Source organism: Peromyscus eremicus, chromosome 3 (genome assembly GCF_949786415.1).
Source record: "Peromyscus eremicus chromosome 3, PerEre_H2_v1, whole genome shotgun sequence".
NCBI lineage: Eukaryota > Metazoa > Chordata > Mammalia > Rodentia > Cricetidae > Peromyscus > Peromyscus eremicus.
In genome coordinates, this window is record NC_081418.1 from 139,797,848 (window position 1) to 139,818,493 (window position 20,646).

The 20,646-nt window shown below is 39.1% G+C and overlaps 1 protein-coding gene across 1 annotated transcript; it reads right to left on the bottom strand.

Moving 5' to 3' along the window:
- Positions 1-4,090: 4,090 nt before the first annotated feature.
- On the bottom strand, positions 4,091-19,217 carry Olr1 (oxidized low density lipoprotein receptor 1). The gene is given in 7 exon segments (XM_059256942.1): positions 4,091-4,478; positions 4,752-4,867; positions 5,477-5,616; positions 10,627-10,855; positions 13,793-14,058; positions 16,075-16,176; positions 19,133-19,217. Coding segments are annotated over 7 exon segments (1,083 nt in total). The 3' UTR covers positions 4,091-4,333.
- Between the last annotated feature and the right edge of the window lie 1,429 nt (positions 19,218-20,646).

The following is a 20,646-nucleotide window of genomic DNA, read 5'->3' on the forward strand; positions in this document are numbered from 1 at the left end:
TAGGCACTAAAAGTTCTCTATAAACTTTATAGCTATGAGTTAGCAAATGATGTTATATTTGTTTTTCATCTGAGGAAATGAAAGCATCATGATGGTCAATAAATTGCTCTTTATAACTGAGGAAGTCGGAAGCAGAATTTGAACTCAGATAGTCTGACATCAGAGCCCTTGCACTAAGCCAGCATGCTCATTTTTTCATTAAAGAAATACATGTGTAAAGCAACAACAAATTTACACCAGCAACAGTCAGCAAACTTTCTTTGAAAAAAAAAAAAAACAAAACAAAACACTGAGAATAAATGTTTAAAAATTCGCAAGCTGCTGCTTACGCTCTGCTGCATATGTATTTTTAGTTCCACTTTAAAAATGTAAAAGAATAGTCTCCTCATACAGGGCATAAACAAGCCAAATAAACAACAGAAAGAGCTGTAGTTGAAATCTCATTTATTTTTTTTGGGGGGGGAGGAGAGTTTATTTCACTCATAGTGAAACCTGATTTTAAAAATGTCAAGAATAGGAGCATATCCAAGAGTTGGACTCAGTATTCAGTATATGAACTAACAGAGAAACCCAGGATAGCACAGATCAGAGAAGCTACTTCAGAACAGAGGCATACCCAAACTTATGGGACACTGTGAAAGCAGTGCTAAGAGGAAAGTTCATAGCACTAAATGCCCACATAAAGAAGTTGGAGAAATTTCACACTAGTGACTTAACAGCACACCTGAAAGCTCTAGAACAAGAAGAAGCAAAGTCACCCAGGAAGAATAGATGCCAGGAAATAATCAAATTGAGGGCTAAAATCAATAAAATAGAAACAAAGGGAACAATACAAAGAATCAATGAAACGAAGAGTTGGTTCTTTGAGAAAGTCAACAAGATAGACAAGCCCTTATCCAAATTAACCAAAAAAGCAGAGAGAGAGCATCCAAATTAACAAAATCAGAAATGAAAAGGGAGACATAACAACAGACAATGAGGAAATCCAGAGAATCATCAGGTCACACTTCAAAAAACATCATGGTAGGAAAATGCACAGAGAAGGCAGTAGGACAGAGCATGTGGAAACAGTTACGTACTGTTAAGGGGCAATGAAACAATTGGATGGCCACATTCAAAATGAGAAGCATCAATGCGTGACCTGCAAAGAATCCAAAACAAGTCACAGACCTCAAGGTAAAAACTTTCTAGACCAAAAAGCATAAGAGAAAGTTTTATAGTGTTGAATTAGGCAGTGAGTTCTTAGAAATAATGGCTGAAATATGAAAATGGACTTTACCAAAATTAAAAATGTCTGTCTGTTTTGTGAATATTCTGTTAAAAAAAGACAAGCTGTAACAAAAACAACAAGCAAACAAATAAATAAACTGTGGTCGTTTGAACATAAGTGGCCCTCTTAAACTCAATAGGGAGTGGGCCTTGTAGGAGGTGTGCCTTTGTTGGATTAACAGTGGCCTTGTTGGAGGAAGTATGTCACTGTGGAGACAGGCTTTGAGGTCTCATATATGCTCAAGTCATGCCCAGTGTCTCAGACCTTTTCCTGTTGCCTGCAAGTCAAGATGTAGGACCCTCAGCTCCATCTCCAGCACCATGTCTGCCTGCATGCTGCCGTGTCCTACCATGATGATAATGGACTAAACCTCTGAAACTGTAAGCCACCTAATTAAATGTTTGCTTTTATAAGAGTTCATGGTGCCTCCTCACAGCAATAGAAACCCCAATTAAGAAACAAACAAAAACTTTTGCTCCATATCAGGCTGTTTTTATTCTCAAATATGTAAATCCCTCAGATTTAAAACTCAAGAGAACAAAATTCTCATAAGATGTACCCAGTTATTTCATCATAGAAAATGTACAGATAGTAAATAATAACATGAAAATAAATCCAAGATCATTTGCCATTTAAGAACTTCAAATTAAAACTGCAATTATACACAGCTATATATCTATAAGAACACCTAAAGGGGATGGAGGGATGGCTCAGGAGTTAAGAGTGCTGACTGTCCTTCCAGAGGATCTGGGTTCAGTTCCCAGGACCTACAGGATGGCTCACAATCATCTGTAACTTCAGTTCCAGAAGATACAGTGCCTTCTTCTGACCTCTTCTGGTGGCAGGCATGCATGTGGTACATAAACATACATGCAAGGAACCAACTAATACACATAAAAGAAATAAATCTAAAAATTAAGATTTTCAAAAAGATTGGTTAAAGTGATGATATTGACCATACTGAATTATGGTGCAGATGAAAAGGAACTGGTTCATTTCTACACTCCTGATGGGAATGAAAAGTGCCTTAATTATGGAAAAAACATTTAGCAGTTTCTCAGTTCATGTACTGCATGAACTGAACATCACACTTGTAGGTGTTTATCTGAGAAATCAGATCCTGGGTTTGACAAAGACTTGCTCATGGACATTCGTAGCAGCTTTATTTATAGGTGAACCCAAACTGAAACAACCCAAATGGCGTTAATAAGTACACAGATAAACAATTAGCAGTATGTACCCGTAGTGTAATGCTCAATATTTAAAAAGTAAGAAGAACTGATAAAAGACACTGAGATGGACACACACACACACACACACACACACACACACACACACACACACATATATATATATATATATATATATATATATATATATATATATAATAGCACCAAGTGAAAGAAACTTGGCCAAAAACACATATTATGCAATTCCATTCACATAAACTGTATGAGTCACATGTGACAGTGCACTCCTTTAATCTTAGTACCTGGGAGTCAGAGGCAGAAGAAACTGTGAGTTGGAGGTCAGCGTGGTCTGACCAAATCGACATGAGGAGACCCTGTCTTTAAAAAAAAAAAAAAAACTATAAACTCTATGAAATGCAAGATGAAAGCAGATTAGTGTTTGTTCTAGGGAGGAGGCATTGGGAAGGGGCAGAAGTAGCAGACATGTTCATCACCTCAGCTATGGTGATATGATCACCACAGTTTACAATACTTACAAGTTCAGTTTATTGTAAGTTTATTACATAGCAAAACTGCCAATGAAAAAAGTAATCCTTGTCTCATCTTCCCAACAATGCATCTGTCATATATAAACACACAGACACATAGCACACACACAACACACACACACACACACACACACACACACACACACACACACACACAGAATTGCTGGCCTAGAACAATGGAAAGCTTCCTTCAAAGTGGAAGCATCTGTAAAGTGTGTGGAGAATAGAGGCTTTGAAAATAGAAGTTTCTAAGTCTGAACACTAGTTTTATACCTAGCTCATATTGCTCTAAGAACTTGTCCTGCAACTTAGTTTCTTCCATTTTGGTCGTGTATGTTTCTGAATCATAGCATAGCATGACAGGATCAAGGAGAGGTTGTCTACAAAGGATGTGTAATTTAAGGGGGAAAAAATCTGGTTTTGCTTTGGGGCCACATATTATGTGGTTCTAACAAATACTGTTTTAAAGAATTAAAGTCACAGTACTGTTCTTTGGTGGAGAAAAAGATGAAGAAATAACTTATGCAAGAATTGATCACATGGACTGAAGAGGTAGTTCATGGTTAAGAGGACTGGCTGTTCTTCCAAAGGCCCTGAGTTCAATTCCTAGGACGTACATAGCAGCTAACAACCATCTGTAAATTCCAGTTCCAGGGGGATCTTATGCTCTCTTCTGTCCTCCAGTTGCATCAGGCACTCATGTAGTGCATAAACACACATGTTGGCATCCCCCCCATAAAGATAAAATAAAAATAAAATTAAAAAATGTAAATACGGAAATGGTGAAGTATGGAGATGGACCACAGTTACAAAAGTCAAGCTGTGGCTCCTAGCAGGAACTTGTGTTGCATTGTGGCTTTTCCTCTGTTCTTTTCTTTGCATGCTGCTTCTTAGACACACTTCCCTTCTGAGCCCTCTGCCTGCACTTAAGCAGGTTCTCTACAGTCTGTCTTCTGTGCAGCTCCATAATGTCTTATGTACATTGAGGTATAGGAGACTGATTAGAAAGCATTTTCCAGGTCAGGCAGGAGTCATCATTTAAACAGGAAAGGGAGGAAGGATTGCAGGTTGGTTGGGTGATTTGGGAAGGGCAAGGATAATACATATGGATAAACAATAGAACTCACAACTTTAGATACAAAGATGTCAAACAACTGGATCCCCCGTCTGTGCATCTGGTCCTTGCCTCTGCTCAGGTGAACTGAAGTTAGTAGTTAGCTGACAGCTGTCAGGAAAATCATGTTTTACATTCAAGTACGTAATAATAGCTTAAATTTCACAACAACAGTCAAAAGTCTTCTCCTGTTCTTCCAGAATCTTTAAATTCACTGCATTAGCAATAGCTTTGCCCGCTTCTGACATATGCTGAATGCAGTTAAAATGCAGTTGTCAGCAAAAACAGCTCCCTCTTGAATGTACACACAGGTGCCTGATGGATGCGTCTGGGGAGGAATACCCCTGATCTTAAATCTGCAGGTAGAGAGAAAAGAAAAAAAAATGACATGTTGCATCTTTGTGTTAGAAATCAATCCTGTTTCAAAGCTTGAAATCAGCAGTAATGTGAAGGAAATGTCAGCGAATGTCTGAAGGGGCAAATAGCAAACCCTCTTATGACTTTCATGGATTCCCCACTCTTCATTCTAACAAGAAGAGGACATATGTGGAATGTGACAGTGACTTCAAATCAGGTCCAGCCAGGAACAGAACACTCACAATGGGCACCAAGAAGAGTAACGGACTTACAAGTGAGGACGCAAAGGAGAGCCATTCTCCCACAACCATGGGTCATTTTGTTTCTTCCGATGCAATCCCATCCAGAATGGCGAGGTGGAATGGGAAGTTGTTTGTGAGATGAAATTCTGTGGAAAGACACCACTCTGACTTTAGATTCATCAAACTAAATATCAAAATGATCTTCAACATCCCTTGGTGATTTAATGACAATTTACAGAAGCCTACTGAGACACAGACACACCCTGTATGCCCAAGGCCAAGTATGCCATCAGATTGAAAAACAGCTATTTTCCCTGTCAAACAAGTGTTCCTCCCTGTGGTGATTTGAATGAAAATGACCCCCATGGAGAGTGGAGGTGTGGCTTTGTTGGAGTAGGTGTGCCTCTGTTGGAAGGAGTGTGTCACAGGGGGTGGGTGGGCTTTGAGGTTTCAGAAACTCAAGCCAGGCCTAGCATCACTCTCTTTCTGTTGCCTGTGGATCCATATGTAGAACTCTCAGGTCTTCTCCAGCATCACAGATGCCTATGTACCACCATGCTTTCTGCATGCTGATAGTGAACTAACCCTCTGAAATGTAAGCCAGTGCCAATTAAATACTTGTCTTTATAAGAGTTGCCATGGTCATGGCATCTATCAACGGCAATAAAACTCTAAGACATTCCTCCAGAGACGTAAACCTGATTTTTTTTTTAACTAACCCATAATCTATTCCATCATCACCCCAAATGACTCACCAGATCGTCTATGCTATTAATTTGTAGCAACTGAGCATCCAAAGACAGGCAGAATTCTTGGCTCTTTGCCCAATAAGACTGCTCAGAAGAGAACAGATAACAGTTTTCTTTATGCCATAACCAGTCTTGTGGACACGGACCTAGGAAGTGTTAATGAACAGATGAGTTCTGAGTAAAAGCATTTCTTCAGTTCTTCCTTAGAATGATACCCAGATTCTGCAAATAGGAGAATGGCCAGAATCTTTATTTCCTTTTTAATAAATCATTATCATTTTTTTTCATTTTATTTTTATTTTATGTGTATGGGTGTTTTCCTTGCTGGTATATATGTGCACCAAATGCATGTGATGCTCTCAGAGGCCAGAAAAGTGCATCAGATCTGCTGGAACTGGAGTTGCAAACAGTGATGAGCTGCTATGTGGGTGCAGAGAACCCACTCCTCTGGAAGAGGAGCCAATGCTCTTAACCACTGAGCCATCTCCCTAAGCCTTATTTCCCTTTATACATTTTTTCTTTTGTTGAAAGTATATTTTTCATACAATATATTTTGATTATGGTTTCCCCTCCTCTAACCTCTCCCAGTTCTTTTCCCTGTCTTTTATGTTTATAAAGGAAGAAGAGAGTGTTTTTAAAAGAAGAAGGGCTAAAGCATTCTAATTGTAGTAAACTGAGTTGACTTTCCACTTAGCATTTCATTTCCCTTCTTAGGAGACATAAGTTGGTATGCAAGTTTAGAAATTGAATTTTAAAAGTTTTGTTTGAAATTATGGAAATGAGAGTTAAAGAAATGGACGTTTATTGGCTATTCTGTTATTACAAAGCTAGACATGCATTTAAAAACTTCATTTCTCTGAATAACAGAATTAGTTGTGGCTACTCTGTCTCCTTCTTTTATCCCTGTGTTGTCCAGCACAGTTGTCAATGTGGTTTCTGAAATGAGGTGAGTTTGCAGTCACCTGTGTTTGCACTTAAAGCATACATGTGATTTTAAGAGCTTCATCAGAATCATGCAGCCTAGCCCATTGAGAACCTTATAGGTTCATGTCAAATTAATATTTCAGAGGTTTTGATTAAGTAACGTATGCCACTACAATTAATTCCATCTGCTTCTTTTTCTTTCTTTAAACATGCTCATGGTGGAAAATTTACTCTTCTATAGTAGCTCACATTCTTTTGGACAGGTTTGATTTAGGTAGAATGTTGCGTTGATATAAAATGAGTATTCCCAATTTCAGTGAGATTTCAGTAAATAAGATGTTCTCAGCAACAAATTTGCTGGGGCATCCAGCAAATTCCCCTCTAGGAGAAAGAAATAGGCAAAGGTATCAATATCTACATGTTGACACCTCCCAGATCATCAGCATGGTCACTAAGCGCATTGTGATGGTGACACACAAGGAGCTGCCTTTTGCTCTAATGTGTGACCAAAATAGTGAAAAAGTCCTTAAGAAGAGTTAGATCATAATTTCAATTTTCATTGTGGCCAAAACCCACCAGATAATTTTATACAAGCAAGCTTTACCAGAAAGGCAAATGCAGACCTAGTATAGTGGTTTCTGTCTGCAACCCCAGCACGCAGGAGACTAAGGCAAGAGGAATTCCTTGAGTTCAAGGCCAATTTTGTCTAAAGAATGAGTCCCAGGCCAACCTGGGCTACAGAGTGAGAATCTATCTAAAACAAAAGAAACAACACAGAACTACAGAACAACAAAAATATATACATAGAGCATAGAGTGTGGTGTTATTGTGTTCCCCAAAATACTGTGCACTCTAATAAACTTATTTGGGGTCAGAGAACAGAACAGCCACTAGATATAGAGGCCAGAAAATGGTGGCGCACATGCCTTAAATCCTATCACTTGGGAGGCAGAAGTTTAAAGCCACACTGGAAATAGCCAGGCATGGTGTCTCATGCCTTTAATCCCAAGAAGTGAGCCTTTAATCCCAGAAAGTGAGGGCAGAAAGCAGAAAGGTATATAAGGCATGAAAACCAGGAACTAGGCTAGTTAAGCTTTTGGACTTTTGAGCAGCAGTTCAGCTGAGATCCATTCGGATGAGGACACAGAGGCTTCCAGTCTAAGGAAACAGGATCAGCTGAGGAATTGGCAAGGCGAGGTAGCTGTGGCATGTTCTGCTTCTCTGATCTTCCAGTTTTAACCCCAATACCTGGCTCCAGGTTTGTTTTTATTAATAAGACCCTTTAAGATTCGTGCTACATTAGATTAGGAAGTTTCCAGAAAAATGAAAGCAGAAAGTAAAGTAGAAAGGGCATGCATGAGTTTAAAACAGAGTGTGTAACTGCCTTCATAATTTGTCTATCCCCATCACAGTATATAAATGTAAACAAATCAGGTTTTTGTGGAATAAAGAAATGGTCTTGACAACTTGTCTTTATTATAACAAAGTGAGAAAGGCATGTCTCTCTATGTGATATTAAAATCAACTACATTTCTTTGTATGTGTGTGTGATGTATGTATAATACCATATAGCATATAGTATCTACTATTACATACAAAGTTTAATGAACACAGATATTATTTATCAAGTGTACAAACTGTTGGAAGTACTTTGAATATGTGAACTCATTTAATCCTTGTGCAACTCAGAGTTTGATCCACTAATGTCTTCATTTGACAGATCAAGAAATTATGAATTTGAACCTCATGTTCACTGTGTGTTTAATACCTGAGATGGTGTACCTCGATAAGCCTTGGTTGTCAATTTGTCTGCATCTGGAAGGAACTAAAAGCCAAGCAGCTGGGGATTCCTGTGAGGAATTTTCTTAATCAGATTATCTGAAGTGGGACTTCCCCTAAACATGGGTGAGTCCTTCCTGTGGCAACACAGAGACAGGAGGAAGAAGGAAATTTTGCTTTGTGCCTGTGTACATTCACTCTGCAGGCAACTTCATTGATCACAGGGCTACATTCATTCCCTGGTATTATAACCAGCTTCTTCTAGCTTCAAAAATAGACTGAAGATCAGCAGCTGTTCATAGATACTCCAGGACTTCAGTGCCAAACAGCGAAGTCTTAGACATCCAGTCTCACAGACTAAACAGCTGCTAAATTTTCCACCCATTCAGTAAGAGATAACCATTGTTCCATTCCCCAGATACATTATGCAAACCAATCTAATAAATCCCTTTTTAATACATACTCATCCTGTTGGCTCTGTTGCTCTTGAGAACCTAATACAGGCACAATAGCACATGCCCGCTCAAACTTCCCTGAAGATGAACTAATTGAGGAAGTATTCTGCTGTGAGCTCAGGGTTTGGGGACCTACATGAAACTTGCCATTTATATCGATCTATTTGCATAGCTAAAGACTAATAACAAGCACCAATTCTGATGCTAAATGCAAAGATCTATCTTTTTGAAGACCCTGCATCTCCTTAGCTTCCAAGGAAATCATCCTACTGATCTGCTGAGGACCACAGAACTGTAGTAAGACAGAAAGAAATCTGCCTCAAATTTGAAAAAAAAAAATAGCATTTTTTTTTCACTTGGGATTTCAGTATTATGATATTTTCATGAGGCTCTCCCTAAGGCAACAAGAGTAAAGCAGACATTCACCTGAGATCTCTACTAGTATGGTCATATCTAACACTTCAAGGAATGGAACAAAGGGTCTAATATATATGCCAGAAAAGGACATGTGAATTCTGTTTCTGATCCATTGTTCATGTCTGGCATCTCTAAGAGAAGGTTCTTCATGGTCCTAACGCAGATTAAATCCCACACAATTTACAGCTGACAAATGCAAAACTGTTTTACTGCTGCATCTGTGAAATAAACCATTGGCTGGGATTTTGGCTGTTTACATACATAAACACTCCCATTCTTGATAATTAAGCCTCCTTCCCTTACACCTGGTTTGAAGCGTTGCATTCCTTACTTTATTGAAAGGTCCTTCCCTAGAAAGATTAAATACATATTTGACACTAGTCCAAGGTCAGTTTGTCTAAAAATTTCTGATTATTTTTGCAAAGCTAAATTACCCCTTTTATACTGAAACAATTTATTTATTTGTTTGTTTAATCTCTCCATGTAGCTCTGGATGGAACTTGCTGTGTAGACAAGGCTGGTCTTGAACTCAGAGATCTGCTAGCCTCTATCTCCCCAGTGTTAGGATTAAAGGCATGCCCCACCATGTTGGGCCTGAAAAGACTTATAAACTGAGTAACTAAAAGACTTATAAACTGAGTAACTTTACATCAAACTACTCATTAACACTATTGTTAATCTCTATCCTGCTCTTAATATTTTTGTCTATACAATGAAGGGATGGCTATCTATATATTATTATATAATCTTTGTTTAACAAAACTGCACAACTGAACTGTTAGTCACACAAGCAAAAAGTTGGAGAGACATGCTTTTGAATGGCACTTAATTGCTAATCCTGAGAAAAGTACCCTCTTTCGAGCACTGCCCAAGAAAGGACATCTGATTCTGTCACACCTAAGTCTGTAGTTAGAAGCACATACCTCACTTGATTACACAATGCAGAAAAACTCAACAATGCAGAAAGCTTCTGCACTAGCACAAAAGTTGACAGCACAATCTGTTCTTTGTCTGCCCCTACATTCTGAATCCCTTTAGACAGATGAAATCATCTCAACTGTTATATAAAGTCACTTTCTAGACCTCTTATTTTTCTCAACTTTAAGTACCTACCTAAACCTTCCAAGTCAAGTGGCTTCCACTCTTTGTGCTTAGACAGACGTAATGCCCATGTAAGAAACAGTGTCTCAGAATGAAGCAAACAAAGGGACTGAAGTAAAGAATGGCAGTGACAGGAAGACTCTCAAGGGAAGGGAAGCCAGTGACTAAGATGTGTTTGGATGAGAATAATAACTTGTTTGTGGCAGAGGCTATGATGAGCCAGGATGGCACTTCCACACAAACCTCAAAGCTAGAACTGAAAAGAAGGAAGAAAATATGAAGCCCATGAGAAGGAGAGCTCCATCAAATTAGATATTTACAAAGTTTAACACAGGCTAGAGTAAAAATGGCACTGACAGAGAGCTTGTGCAGAACATTCTGAAGGCATGGCATGTATGTGATGTGGTGGTTTTGTAAAAACCTAACTGAGACTGAACAGAACACCCATCACCACCCCTCTTCACTGACCTTCCCCTGTACCTGTAAAGTTTTCAGCTCTCTGCAGGGCTTTTTGGAGGTCCAGGTTCTGTTGCAGAAGTTCCTCCTGCTCTTTGGATTTCTCCTTCAGCTCCCAGGTGAGGGTGTCTATCATTTCCTTGAGTTTCTTCTGTGAAGTATTTGCTGCCTGCTGCTGGGCTAAGATCTGTCCCTCCAGGATATGTTCCTGGTGAGTAAGGTTTGCTTGGCATTGCTTGAGGAGGTTGGATACCTGGAGTACTAAACCATAGAGAATTAAAACTCAGCCTCCCTTCTCTAGTATAATTGCTGCCAATGGATGCCCAGGGCATTTACAGACTCAAATAATCTATCTTGACAACAGATGAGTGTTGATAAAAATCTTTTACGAATTTGAACAATAATGGAGGAATAAATGTCCTTGAAAGACTGCTGCAGCACAGGGCTCAGAGGAAAATCCACAGTCAGCATGTACTAGACTTTTTTAATCTGAGTGGCTTAGGGAAAAAGACACTCACACATTCTCTTGATGGTTTCTTTCAGACATTTTCTTTATTCTTCTTTTGCATTCTCTATTCTTTACTTTCCTGTTGATTTCCTTCTCTCATTATTAATGTTTTCCTTCTAACTCTATCTTTATTCTTCATGTTTCCCTTCTAGTTCCTTCTAACTCTCTCATTCTTGTTATTTTCCTTCTAACTCATTTTAACTCTCTCAATCTTTTTTTTCTTCTAATTCTCATTCTTGATGGTTTCCTTGTAGCCCATTTTAACTCCATCTTTATTCTTTTTCTTATAGCTTATACACCTCAACAAAATCTTTCAGGTAATATGAAAATTACAATGTGGTTACATTCTGTTTTTCAAGTGAATGATTATAATGAATATAAAACAAACAGTGAAAAAACATGTTTTCCATTTCCCTTACATGATTAAATATTTTATGTATTACAGGTGAAAAACAAATTATCCCAAGAATACACATACATTCATACCCAAGCAACTTGTTATAGATTAACTATGTGGGCAAGCAAGGTATTTTCTCAGTCAGGTCTTTTACTGGCAGGCTACATTTTGCAGTTATAAACAAAGGGTCATTTACTTTACTACTTATCCTGAAAGGTAATCTTATAAGGAATCTTAAAGTAATCACAAACCTAAACTTTTATATATGAAAAAGAATCAGTCACCTCCACTTTAAATCTTTGGGATGCATACCCATTCATCAATAGTTTCTTATATCAGGAGACTGAGGGCAACAATGGACACAAGAAATTAATCATCACCTTTGATCACCAACCAAATCCAGCAAGGAAAGTGTGTTGTCAGCTAGCAACAATTGGGCTGCTTTGTATTTTTTACCCTAAACTAATGAATCTATAACTCAGCTATGTGTCCTCGTGAATTTTAGATTGTTTTCTGGGGTTTTTCATCTCAAAGCTATTATCAAAACATCTGATCTAACCTGAAATTATCTTAAGGCTTTTTTTCAGCTAATGATGCACACCGAAACTTGTCACTGAATTGTTCAGTATTAAGAGAATTAGAGCCAGACTGTCTTCTGGGGACTTTATTGTTTTCCTTAATCACTAACCTGAACTATAATCTGTGCAGCTCCTTAGGTGAAACACATAGGCCCTAGCTATGTGACATTTCCTTGTATTTATTTTTCTTAATCAAAGCTCTGTATAAACTAACATTATTGTTATCAAATAGACAGTACAGCTTAGGAAGAAGTCATCTTCATAATAATCCACAGGTAAAAACACCCAGTACAATGGGATGTTGCCATGAGATAGGCACATGGCATTACAAGCAGTGGGAATCTCCCCACACTCATTCACACCATGCCAGATACCAGAGAAAGATGACGGGGTAAACACGCAAAGGCACAGCAGAAACAAAGGCACTCTGGGGTCTGTGGTCTCAGGGCCTTGCCTATCCGAGATTCACCCATCAAGAATTTCCCTCCTGGTTGGCTGACATCCCGAAGTCAATTGTCGCCTACTGTTCCTCTGACATGGCCACTGGCATGACACTAGTCAAAGGTCAGTTTGTCTAAAAATTTCTGATTATTTTTGCAAAGCTAAATTACCCCTTTTATACTGAAACAATTTGTTTGTTTTTTTTGTTTGTTTGATCTCTCCATGTCGCTCTGGCTGGAACTTGTGTAGACAATGCTGGTCTTGAACTCAGAGATCTGCTTGCCTGTCTCCCCAGTGTTAAGACTAAAGGCATGCCCCACCATGCTTGTCCTGAAAAGACTTATAAACTGAATAACTTTACATCAAACTACTCATTAACACTATTGTTAATCTCTATCCTGCTCTTAATATTTTTGTCTATACAATGAAGGGATGGCTATCTATATATTATTATATAATCTTTGTTTAACAAAACTGCACAACTGAACTGTTAGTCACACAAGCAAAAAGTTGGAGAGACATGCTTTTGAATGGCACTTAATTGCTAATCCTGAGAAAAGTACCCTCTTTCGAGCACTGCCCAAGAAAGGACATCTGATTCTGTCACACCTAAGTCTGTAGTTAGAAGCACATACCTCACTTGATTACACAATGCAGAAAAACTCAACAATGCAGAAAGCTTCTGCACTAGCACAAAAGTTGACAGCACAATCTGTTCTTTGTCTGCCCCTACATTCTGAATCCCTTTAGACAGATGAAATCATCTCAACTGTTATATAAAGTCACTTTCTAGACCTCTTATTTTTCTCAACTTTAAGTACCTACCTAAACCTTCCAAGTCAAGTGGCTTCCACTCTTTGTGCTTAGACAGACATAATGCCCATGTAAGAAACAGTGTCTCAGAATGAAGCAAACAAAGGGACTGAAGTAAAGAATGGCAGTGACAGGAAGACTCTCAAGGGAAGGGAGGCCAGTGACTAAGGTGCATTTGGATGGGAATAAAACATATCTGTGGCAGAGGCTATGATGAGCCAGGATGGCACTTCCACACAAACCTCAAAGCTAGAACTGAAAAGAAGGAAGAAAATATGAAGCCCATGAGAAGGAGAGCTCCATCAAATTAGATATTTACAAAGTTTAACACAGGCACTTTGTTTAAAAATGGCACTGACAGAGAGCTTGTGCAGAACATTCTGAAGGCATGGCATGTATGTGATGTGGTGGTTTTGTAAAAACCTAACTGAGACTGAACAGAACACCCATCACCACCCCTCTTCACTGACCTTCCCCTGTACCTGTAAAGTTTTCAGCTCTCTGCAGGGCTTTTTGGAGGTCCAGGTTCTGTTGCAGAAGTCCCTCCTGCTCTTTGGATTTCTCCTTCAGCTCCCAGGTGAGGGTGTCTATCATTTCCTTGAGTTTCTTCTGTGAAGTATTTGCTGCCTGCTGCTGGGCTAAGATCTGTCCCTCCAGGATATGTTCCTGATGAGTAAGGTTTGCTTGGTATTGCTTGAGGAGGTTGGATACCTGGAGTACTAACCATAGAGAATTAAGATTCAGCCTCTCCTCTCCAGTACAAATGCTGCCACTGGATGCCCAGGGCATTAAAACACAGACTCAATCAATCTTGACAACAGGTGAGTGTTGACAAAAATCTTTTACGAATTTGAACAATAATGGAGGCATAAATGTCCTTGAAGGCTGCTAGTAAATGGTGCAAATTTATTCAAAATTTATGGGTTTAGAAGTTATTTAACTGTATTTTTGCAATTGCAATTCTGTTGTAATTTTTATTAGTAATCCTGCAGATGTTTCTGAATAAAAAATTCCACAGCTTTATTTTTGTTGAGATTTATACATAAGTTAAAAGTAATTTCAGGGGTAGTAATATAGCCCTGTGGCAAAGGGGAGACAGGTGGGGATACAAGTCAATGGCAGAGGACTTGGTCGGCATGTAGGAGCCCCTGGGGATGGGGATGGGCTCTGAGGTTCCACCTCAGTTGAGGAACTAGTGGCAATTAATGGCTGCTGCAATGGGAAAGCCAGTTTTCTTCATGGCTGTGGCTCCCGTGAGGCCACCTACGCTCCAGCAGATGGCCCTATACCCATGCACATGCAGGCAGCATCAAGTGGTCTAAAAATTAAAAGCAGAGCATGTGAAATTCAGAGGAAAAGGGGGATGGTGGGAGGAAAATGGGGATAGGTTTGATCAAAGTGCATTATATACATGAGAATGAAATTCTCAGTGAGAAAGTAAAATAAATTTTTTTAAAGTAATGACAAGGTAAGAAATAATATAATGGAATAAATCTGTAGTAGTCACCTCTCCCCTAGACGCTGATTCATAGGAGGAATTGCCATTAGCAATTTCTTCTGCTTAATTCCTCTTTAGCTCCTCCCACTCTGTCTACACCGCCAGACTTCCTAATTTTATTTAGGAACTCTGACATTTGCCTTCATTTTCAAGGCAACCGCCCATGAAATATTTGTAATTTTTTTTTTGTTTTTTTGTTTTTTGAGACAGGGTTTCTCTGTGTAGCTTTGTGCCTTTCCTAGAACTCACTTGGCAGTCCAGGCTGGCCTCGAACTCACAGAGATCCGCCTGGCTCTGCCTCCCGAGTGATGGTGCGCCACCACCGCCCGGCAATATTTGTAAATTTTTGTATGGTGTCAATGAGAGTAAATTTTATTTTAGCCAAAGAACAGTTTGGGAGAGTGGAGATAAAACAAATGTGTAATCGAGTAGAAATGAACGCTGTGCTAGGAACTCGGCTCAGCTCTAGTGCACCTTGCTGCTGACCCTTTGCTTCAAGGCCTGGTCTGAGCCTGCTGGATGGTGATGGACACCCCAGAAAGGTTCTTCCGACTGCTGCCATCGAATGGGATCTCCTGCCCCATCATTACGAAAGGCCTCAAGTGCCCACAGACAATTAAAAACAGGTTACACGGAGTTAGACATGTAGGAAGCATGTGGTGTTTCTGAGGACTTCTATCTTGGACTGTGGCTGGCAGAATAACCCGGGCCTGAATCCTGCTTGTGCAGCCTGATGCCAGAAAAATATTATCTTTCCTTCTTGGCCACTCTGCTCCTTTTTCTCACATCTTCTTTTTCCCTCTCTATATCTCCACTTTCCTAAGTGTTATAAACTCAAAGTACATTTTGCTGTCCCTGTTTTACTTATTTTAGGGGGACAATTATGATTCCTGACATTTAATCCGATCCATCAAAACAAAACTAAATGGAACCTCTTTTCCTCTTGGGTTATATATTTATTATGTATTAGAAACTTCAAATTATTATCAAATTATTCTAGGTTGTAAATAGGTCCTTCCATGAAATTATGAAGCAAAACAAAAACACTGTACTGTGAATAAGCTCCATTCCATGCCCATCTCTAGTGGGTAGATGAACAGAATATATCCATTAATTGCTTGGCTTATTCTCAAAGTATTTAGCCTAAAAGGAATCAAATCCAGGCTGATCTGTAGTTGTTACAAGTTGTGTTCATAACCCTCATTGCCCACCTCCAGTTCCCTATGTCAACACTTACATTGCATCCGTTGTATAATAAGGGTCACTGATAACCCTAGGCAAAGGATGACCAGAGTCATCGCAGCAGGGCACCACCATGGGGAGGAGAGAAAATGCAAACCTGCAGGGAAGGAGAATCCGAAAATTGGAAAAGCCGAAGGCAGGTCATCAAGCCAGGCTCGGGGGCTCTGGATCCTGCCTGAGCTCTGTGCTGTGCACCCCTCAGCCCCCTCCCCAACCCCACTGGCTCTGCATGTATGCAGATGGAACAATGGATGGTTATAAAACTGAAGTAAGTTACTCATGGACTCACATGGGAAAAAAAATAACAGCTGGGATTCAGTAAGGTATCAGACACTAAATATTTGATTCTGAAACTTTTACTTCCTCTAGTCTATGCACAATGCCCTTCAAGAAACTCTCAATGCAGCCTAACTTCATCTATGGTACAGAAAGTCTGATGTTTACATACACATGTACACAAGCATTCATAAGCAACATTATGCAAACAACTGTCAGATGTCAAATAAAATATTTTAATCAGTCACCTGAGATTTTCTCAAGAAATTCTATGCCTGATCTCATACCATTCAATTTTTATTATACTAAAATTACTTCTTGTAACTGGAGTTGTTAACCAAAGGAAACTAGGAATGCAACTTTGATATGCACTTGGCTCATAACAATAGCCTGACTTGCACTTACGTTGCATTTATGTTAATTGTGGTAAACCCCCCTACTGTAAATAGAAAAATAAAGCCTAGCACTCATAGTATAGCAGGGGATCATTTGATGTTTCCTCCATGAAGTATAGAGAGTCAGCTGAAAACTTTTACTCCAGTTGGGATTGAAATAATTATGGTGGTGATACGAAGTAAACTCGGGCATCTAGGCCTATTATTCCCAGATAAAAAGTCACCTTGTTTATGAAAACAAGTCATGCAGCTCTGACATGAGAATGTACAGTTATATGGCCACGTATTAAATAACCACAAGCATTACAGACTCAAGAGGAAAATATCACACACAATGTATTTAGTTTCTTCCTCTTGTAAGATAAACAGAACACTGATATTATTCTCCTCTCCATGTAAAGAAGAAACTGAAAGCTTCAGTCACTAGCTTGAGAAAACACATGTAATAAACTTAAAAAGGTAGGTCTTTGGGTTTTATTTTGTTCTTGCTTAAAACGATGCTCACTTTTAGTCCCCACTGCCTTGGAACTCACTAAGTAGCCCTGGATGGTCTCAGACAGGTGAGCCCTCTTGCCTCAGGCTCTCTAGCACTGGGATATCAGCATGCAGTACCACATCTGGTCCAAACACAGGCCTCTACTCCAATACTGATAAGCCACAATGCTTAGAGTATTACATTACCAAGCTTTCAGTGTGAGTGTGGTAAGGGTACAAGTTAATCAGCTGCCGAATATATTCACAGAGTTCTCATGTGTTAATAATCTCTGTAAGACTCTATAGATAATTTTTTTGAAGGTAGAAATTATGACAGCTCGTTCTCTGACTAAATGATTTCTTTCTCTGCACTCGTGGTGAGCTGGCAGACAACAGAAGAGCTAATATCTTTTACTGATGGTGACCTAATCCTGGCACCTGGCACCATGTATCTGTGTGTAATAACACATTTTTCTTTACACTCCAGTACTCATCCCACATTTTATGCCCACAACTCAAATAAAACACCAATCCCATGAACCACCCATGTGAATAGAACACACATGTTCTATTGTCTACAATATACCTTCATCCCATCTCGGTGGTAAGAATTCTCGGTGGTCTAGTTCTCACCTGAATTATGGTATTTAGTCAGAAAACAACCTTTAGTCAATCAATAAAGGAACAAACAAGCAAAATATTTTTTTACTGAATTCTGTGCCTAATTTATACAGTTCGCAGTAGGTCACTAATTTAATCGAGAATTTTAAAAATTAATCATATTTATGTCAAAAGTCAGGCAAGCAATAGTTATCGCACAAATAATGAATGAATGGTTGAACAAATTAATGGCTGGTATTAGTTCCTGAATCTACTATCAAACACCAGCACGTCTTCACATCAAGCTAGTTCAGCTGCTGCTGGGTCTACTACTAAACACCAACACTGTCTTCAGTCTGTGCTAGTTCGGCCACTCAGATATTAAATCACAGCATACTCACCCTTATTCTATCTATGGAAAGATTCCAGTTTTGTTTACAGATACAGTCTGTCTTGCTTCCTCTTCTTAAGGTTTTTTTTTTTGCCCCTCCCCCAACAGGGTTTCTCCGTGTAGCCCTGGGTGTCCTGGAACTCGATCGATCGATCTGTAGACTAGGCGGACCTGCTCCTGCCTCTCAAGTGCTGGGATTAAAGGTGTGTACCACCACCACCCAGCCCCTTTTTTCTTAATTTTATAAAATAATAGGCATTTTATCTGTAGTTGTCTACAGAATTGATAACCTCAATTCTGTAGACAATCCTAAGCGGTTCACAGTTTACTATATTGGTCAATCATAAGTTATAATTTTTCAAAGCAATGATAGACAACAAAAGCTAATGTATGCTCATCCATACTGAACACACTGAATTTGCTTTAGATAATTCATAAAGCACTTCATTGTTTTGCAGTACTTCAACAACAAATATAAAAAATAATCACTGTGTGCTCTGAATGAATGTATTTCCTGCAGTTTTTTATGAAATAGATTCTGTATCCTGTGGTATGATTTTGGCACTACTGTATATGATTCCATGAAACTAAGTGACTTCATTAATCCTTCTGATTCTGGGTTAGCTCTCTGTAGAAGGCAGATAATATCAGCACCATTCTTGAAAAGTATAAAGATTCAGAGAAGTCACTAATTTAAAGAGACAGCATGGAGAACAGCTTACAGTAAAGATGTAGTACAGGTAAGTTATTATCTTGAATCCTACTTGCTTTTCTTCTAAATAAGTGGTATTAGTCTCTTATATTTCCTGATATTTGAAGGTTTTTAATTTCTAAAGTCATTCTCCAGTACATTTAACTTACATTTCTAAGCTAAGCTTGACATTCTGTCTCTGTAAGCATCCACCCATCCCTGGTACCTTTAGCCTTCTTGTGACATGGCTTCTCATCAGGCAGCTCGTTCACAGGCATCATCTTGCCATCAAAAGTCATTTCCAAACTCATGCCAGGAATGAGAAACTGAAGCAGTCGAGGAACTCAACCAACTGCCAGTGGTTGAGCTTCTGGTGCAGTTTAAATAGCTACTCTTATCTAGCAGAGGATGACTCAACCATCGCAGGAGGAAGGGGGAGACTTTGCTTCATATTGGAAAGTTGGCTAACACAAATTCTTAGGTTGTGTCTGTTGTGGGTGGGGAGAATGGTAATTCCAGTCCTGTGTTATGACCTTTCACTAAGAAAAAGGCAGCAGGGAAAAATGCACCGTTCATGACAATCATAGGAAAGACACTGCAGACTTATCAGATAAGGGCTTGAAACTCGAAGGAAGCGCATACCTCAAGCTAGGTTTGTAGAAAGGAATGTCACTTCATTGTCCACATTTATCTGTTTGCTGATTCACTGAAGCAGATTTTCACTATATGGCATCTTTTTTGTAAACAGTACATTTTACTTTTCTTTGCTTTAATTGGCAATTAGAAATATAACATAAATCATGTAAGATTCCCATTTCCAGTCATGATACTCTGGGTACAGGACTCAGGAGGGGCAGTCTTGCATACAGTGACTTGAAACATCATGAGCCCACTGGAACTAAATAGAGCAAGTTTTTGGATCTTGCCCTGGGTCTGCCATCTTGGGATGGCAGACTTATATCAAATCTATCACTTATATCAAATCTATATATTCGTCTGTGATTTGAGGATAATGTATATTTGATAATGTTTCATTAGCCAGATGTAGTGACATAAGTTTTTAATTCCAGCACTTAGGGTCGGTGGTTACAGAGCCCGGTGGGTCTCCATGAATTCAGGGTCAGCCTGGTCTATAATATTGAGTCCATGCCAGCAAGGGTAGCATAGTGAGCCCTGTCTCAATTTTTTTTTTAAAGATAATATTTCAATGGGAACTTAAGTGATATTGTGAAAACGACAAGCTTTGTGGTTGGGGCATAAAACTCAGAATAATAGTTAAAACTACTATTAATTGCTATACCCAGGATAGTTAAAGTTGACCAGAAAAGAATGTTTTAGTTTGACCAGTGTTTCCTGGGCTTTTTATACCTATTCATAGATAGAATCTTCACCTAGTTTTCCATCATGAAAAGACACATATCTTTGAAATTATTTCTATTTTTTAACCTGTGTGTATGTGTGTGTGTGTGTGTGTGTTTGCTTGTATGTGTGCACAACACAGGTGCATATGGAGGTCAGAGGACAACCCAGGTGTTGATGGGCTCTGGTCTCCCACTGTTTAAGCAAAGATCTCTTTGTTGATGCGTGCTCTAGGCTAGCTGATCTGCAAGATTCCAGGATCCTCTCATATCTCTGCCCTCCATCTCACAGTAAGAGTACTGAGATTACAGACAGGTGTGTCTGTAATGGGCTTTCAATGAGTTCTGGGGATCCTAACTCAGGTCCAGCCCTTGCAGGTGT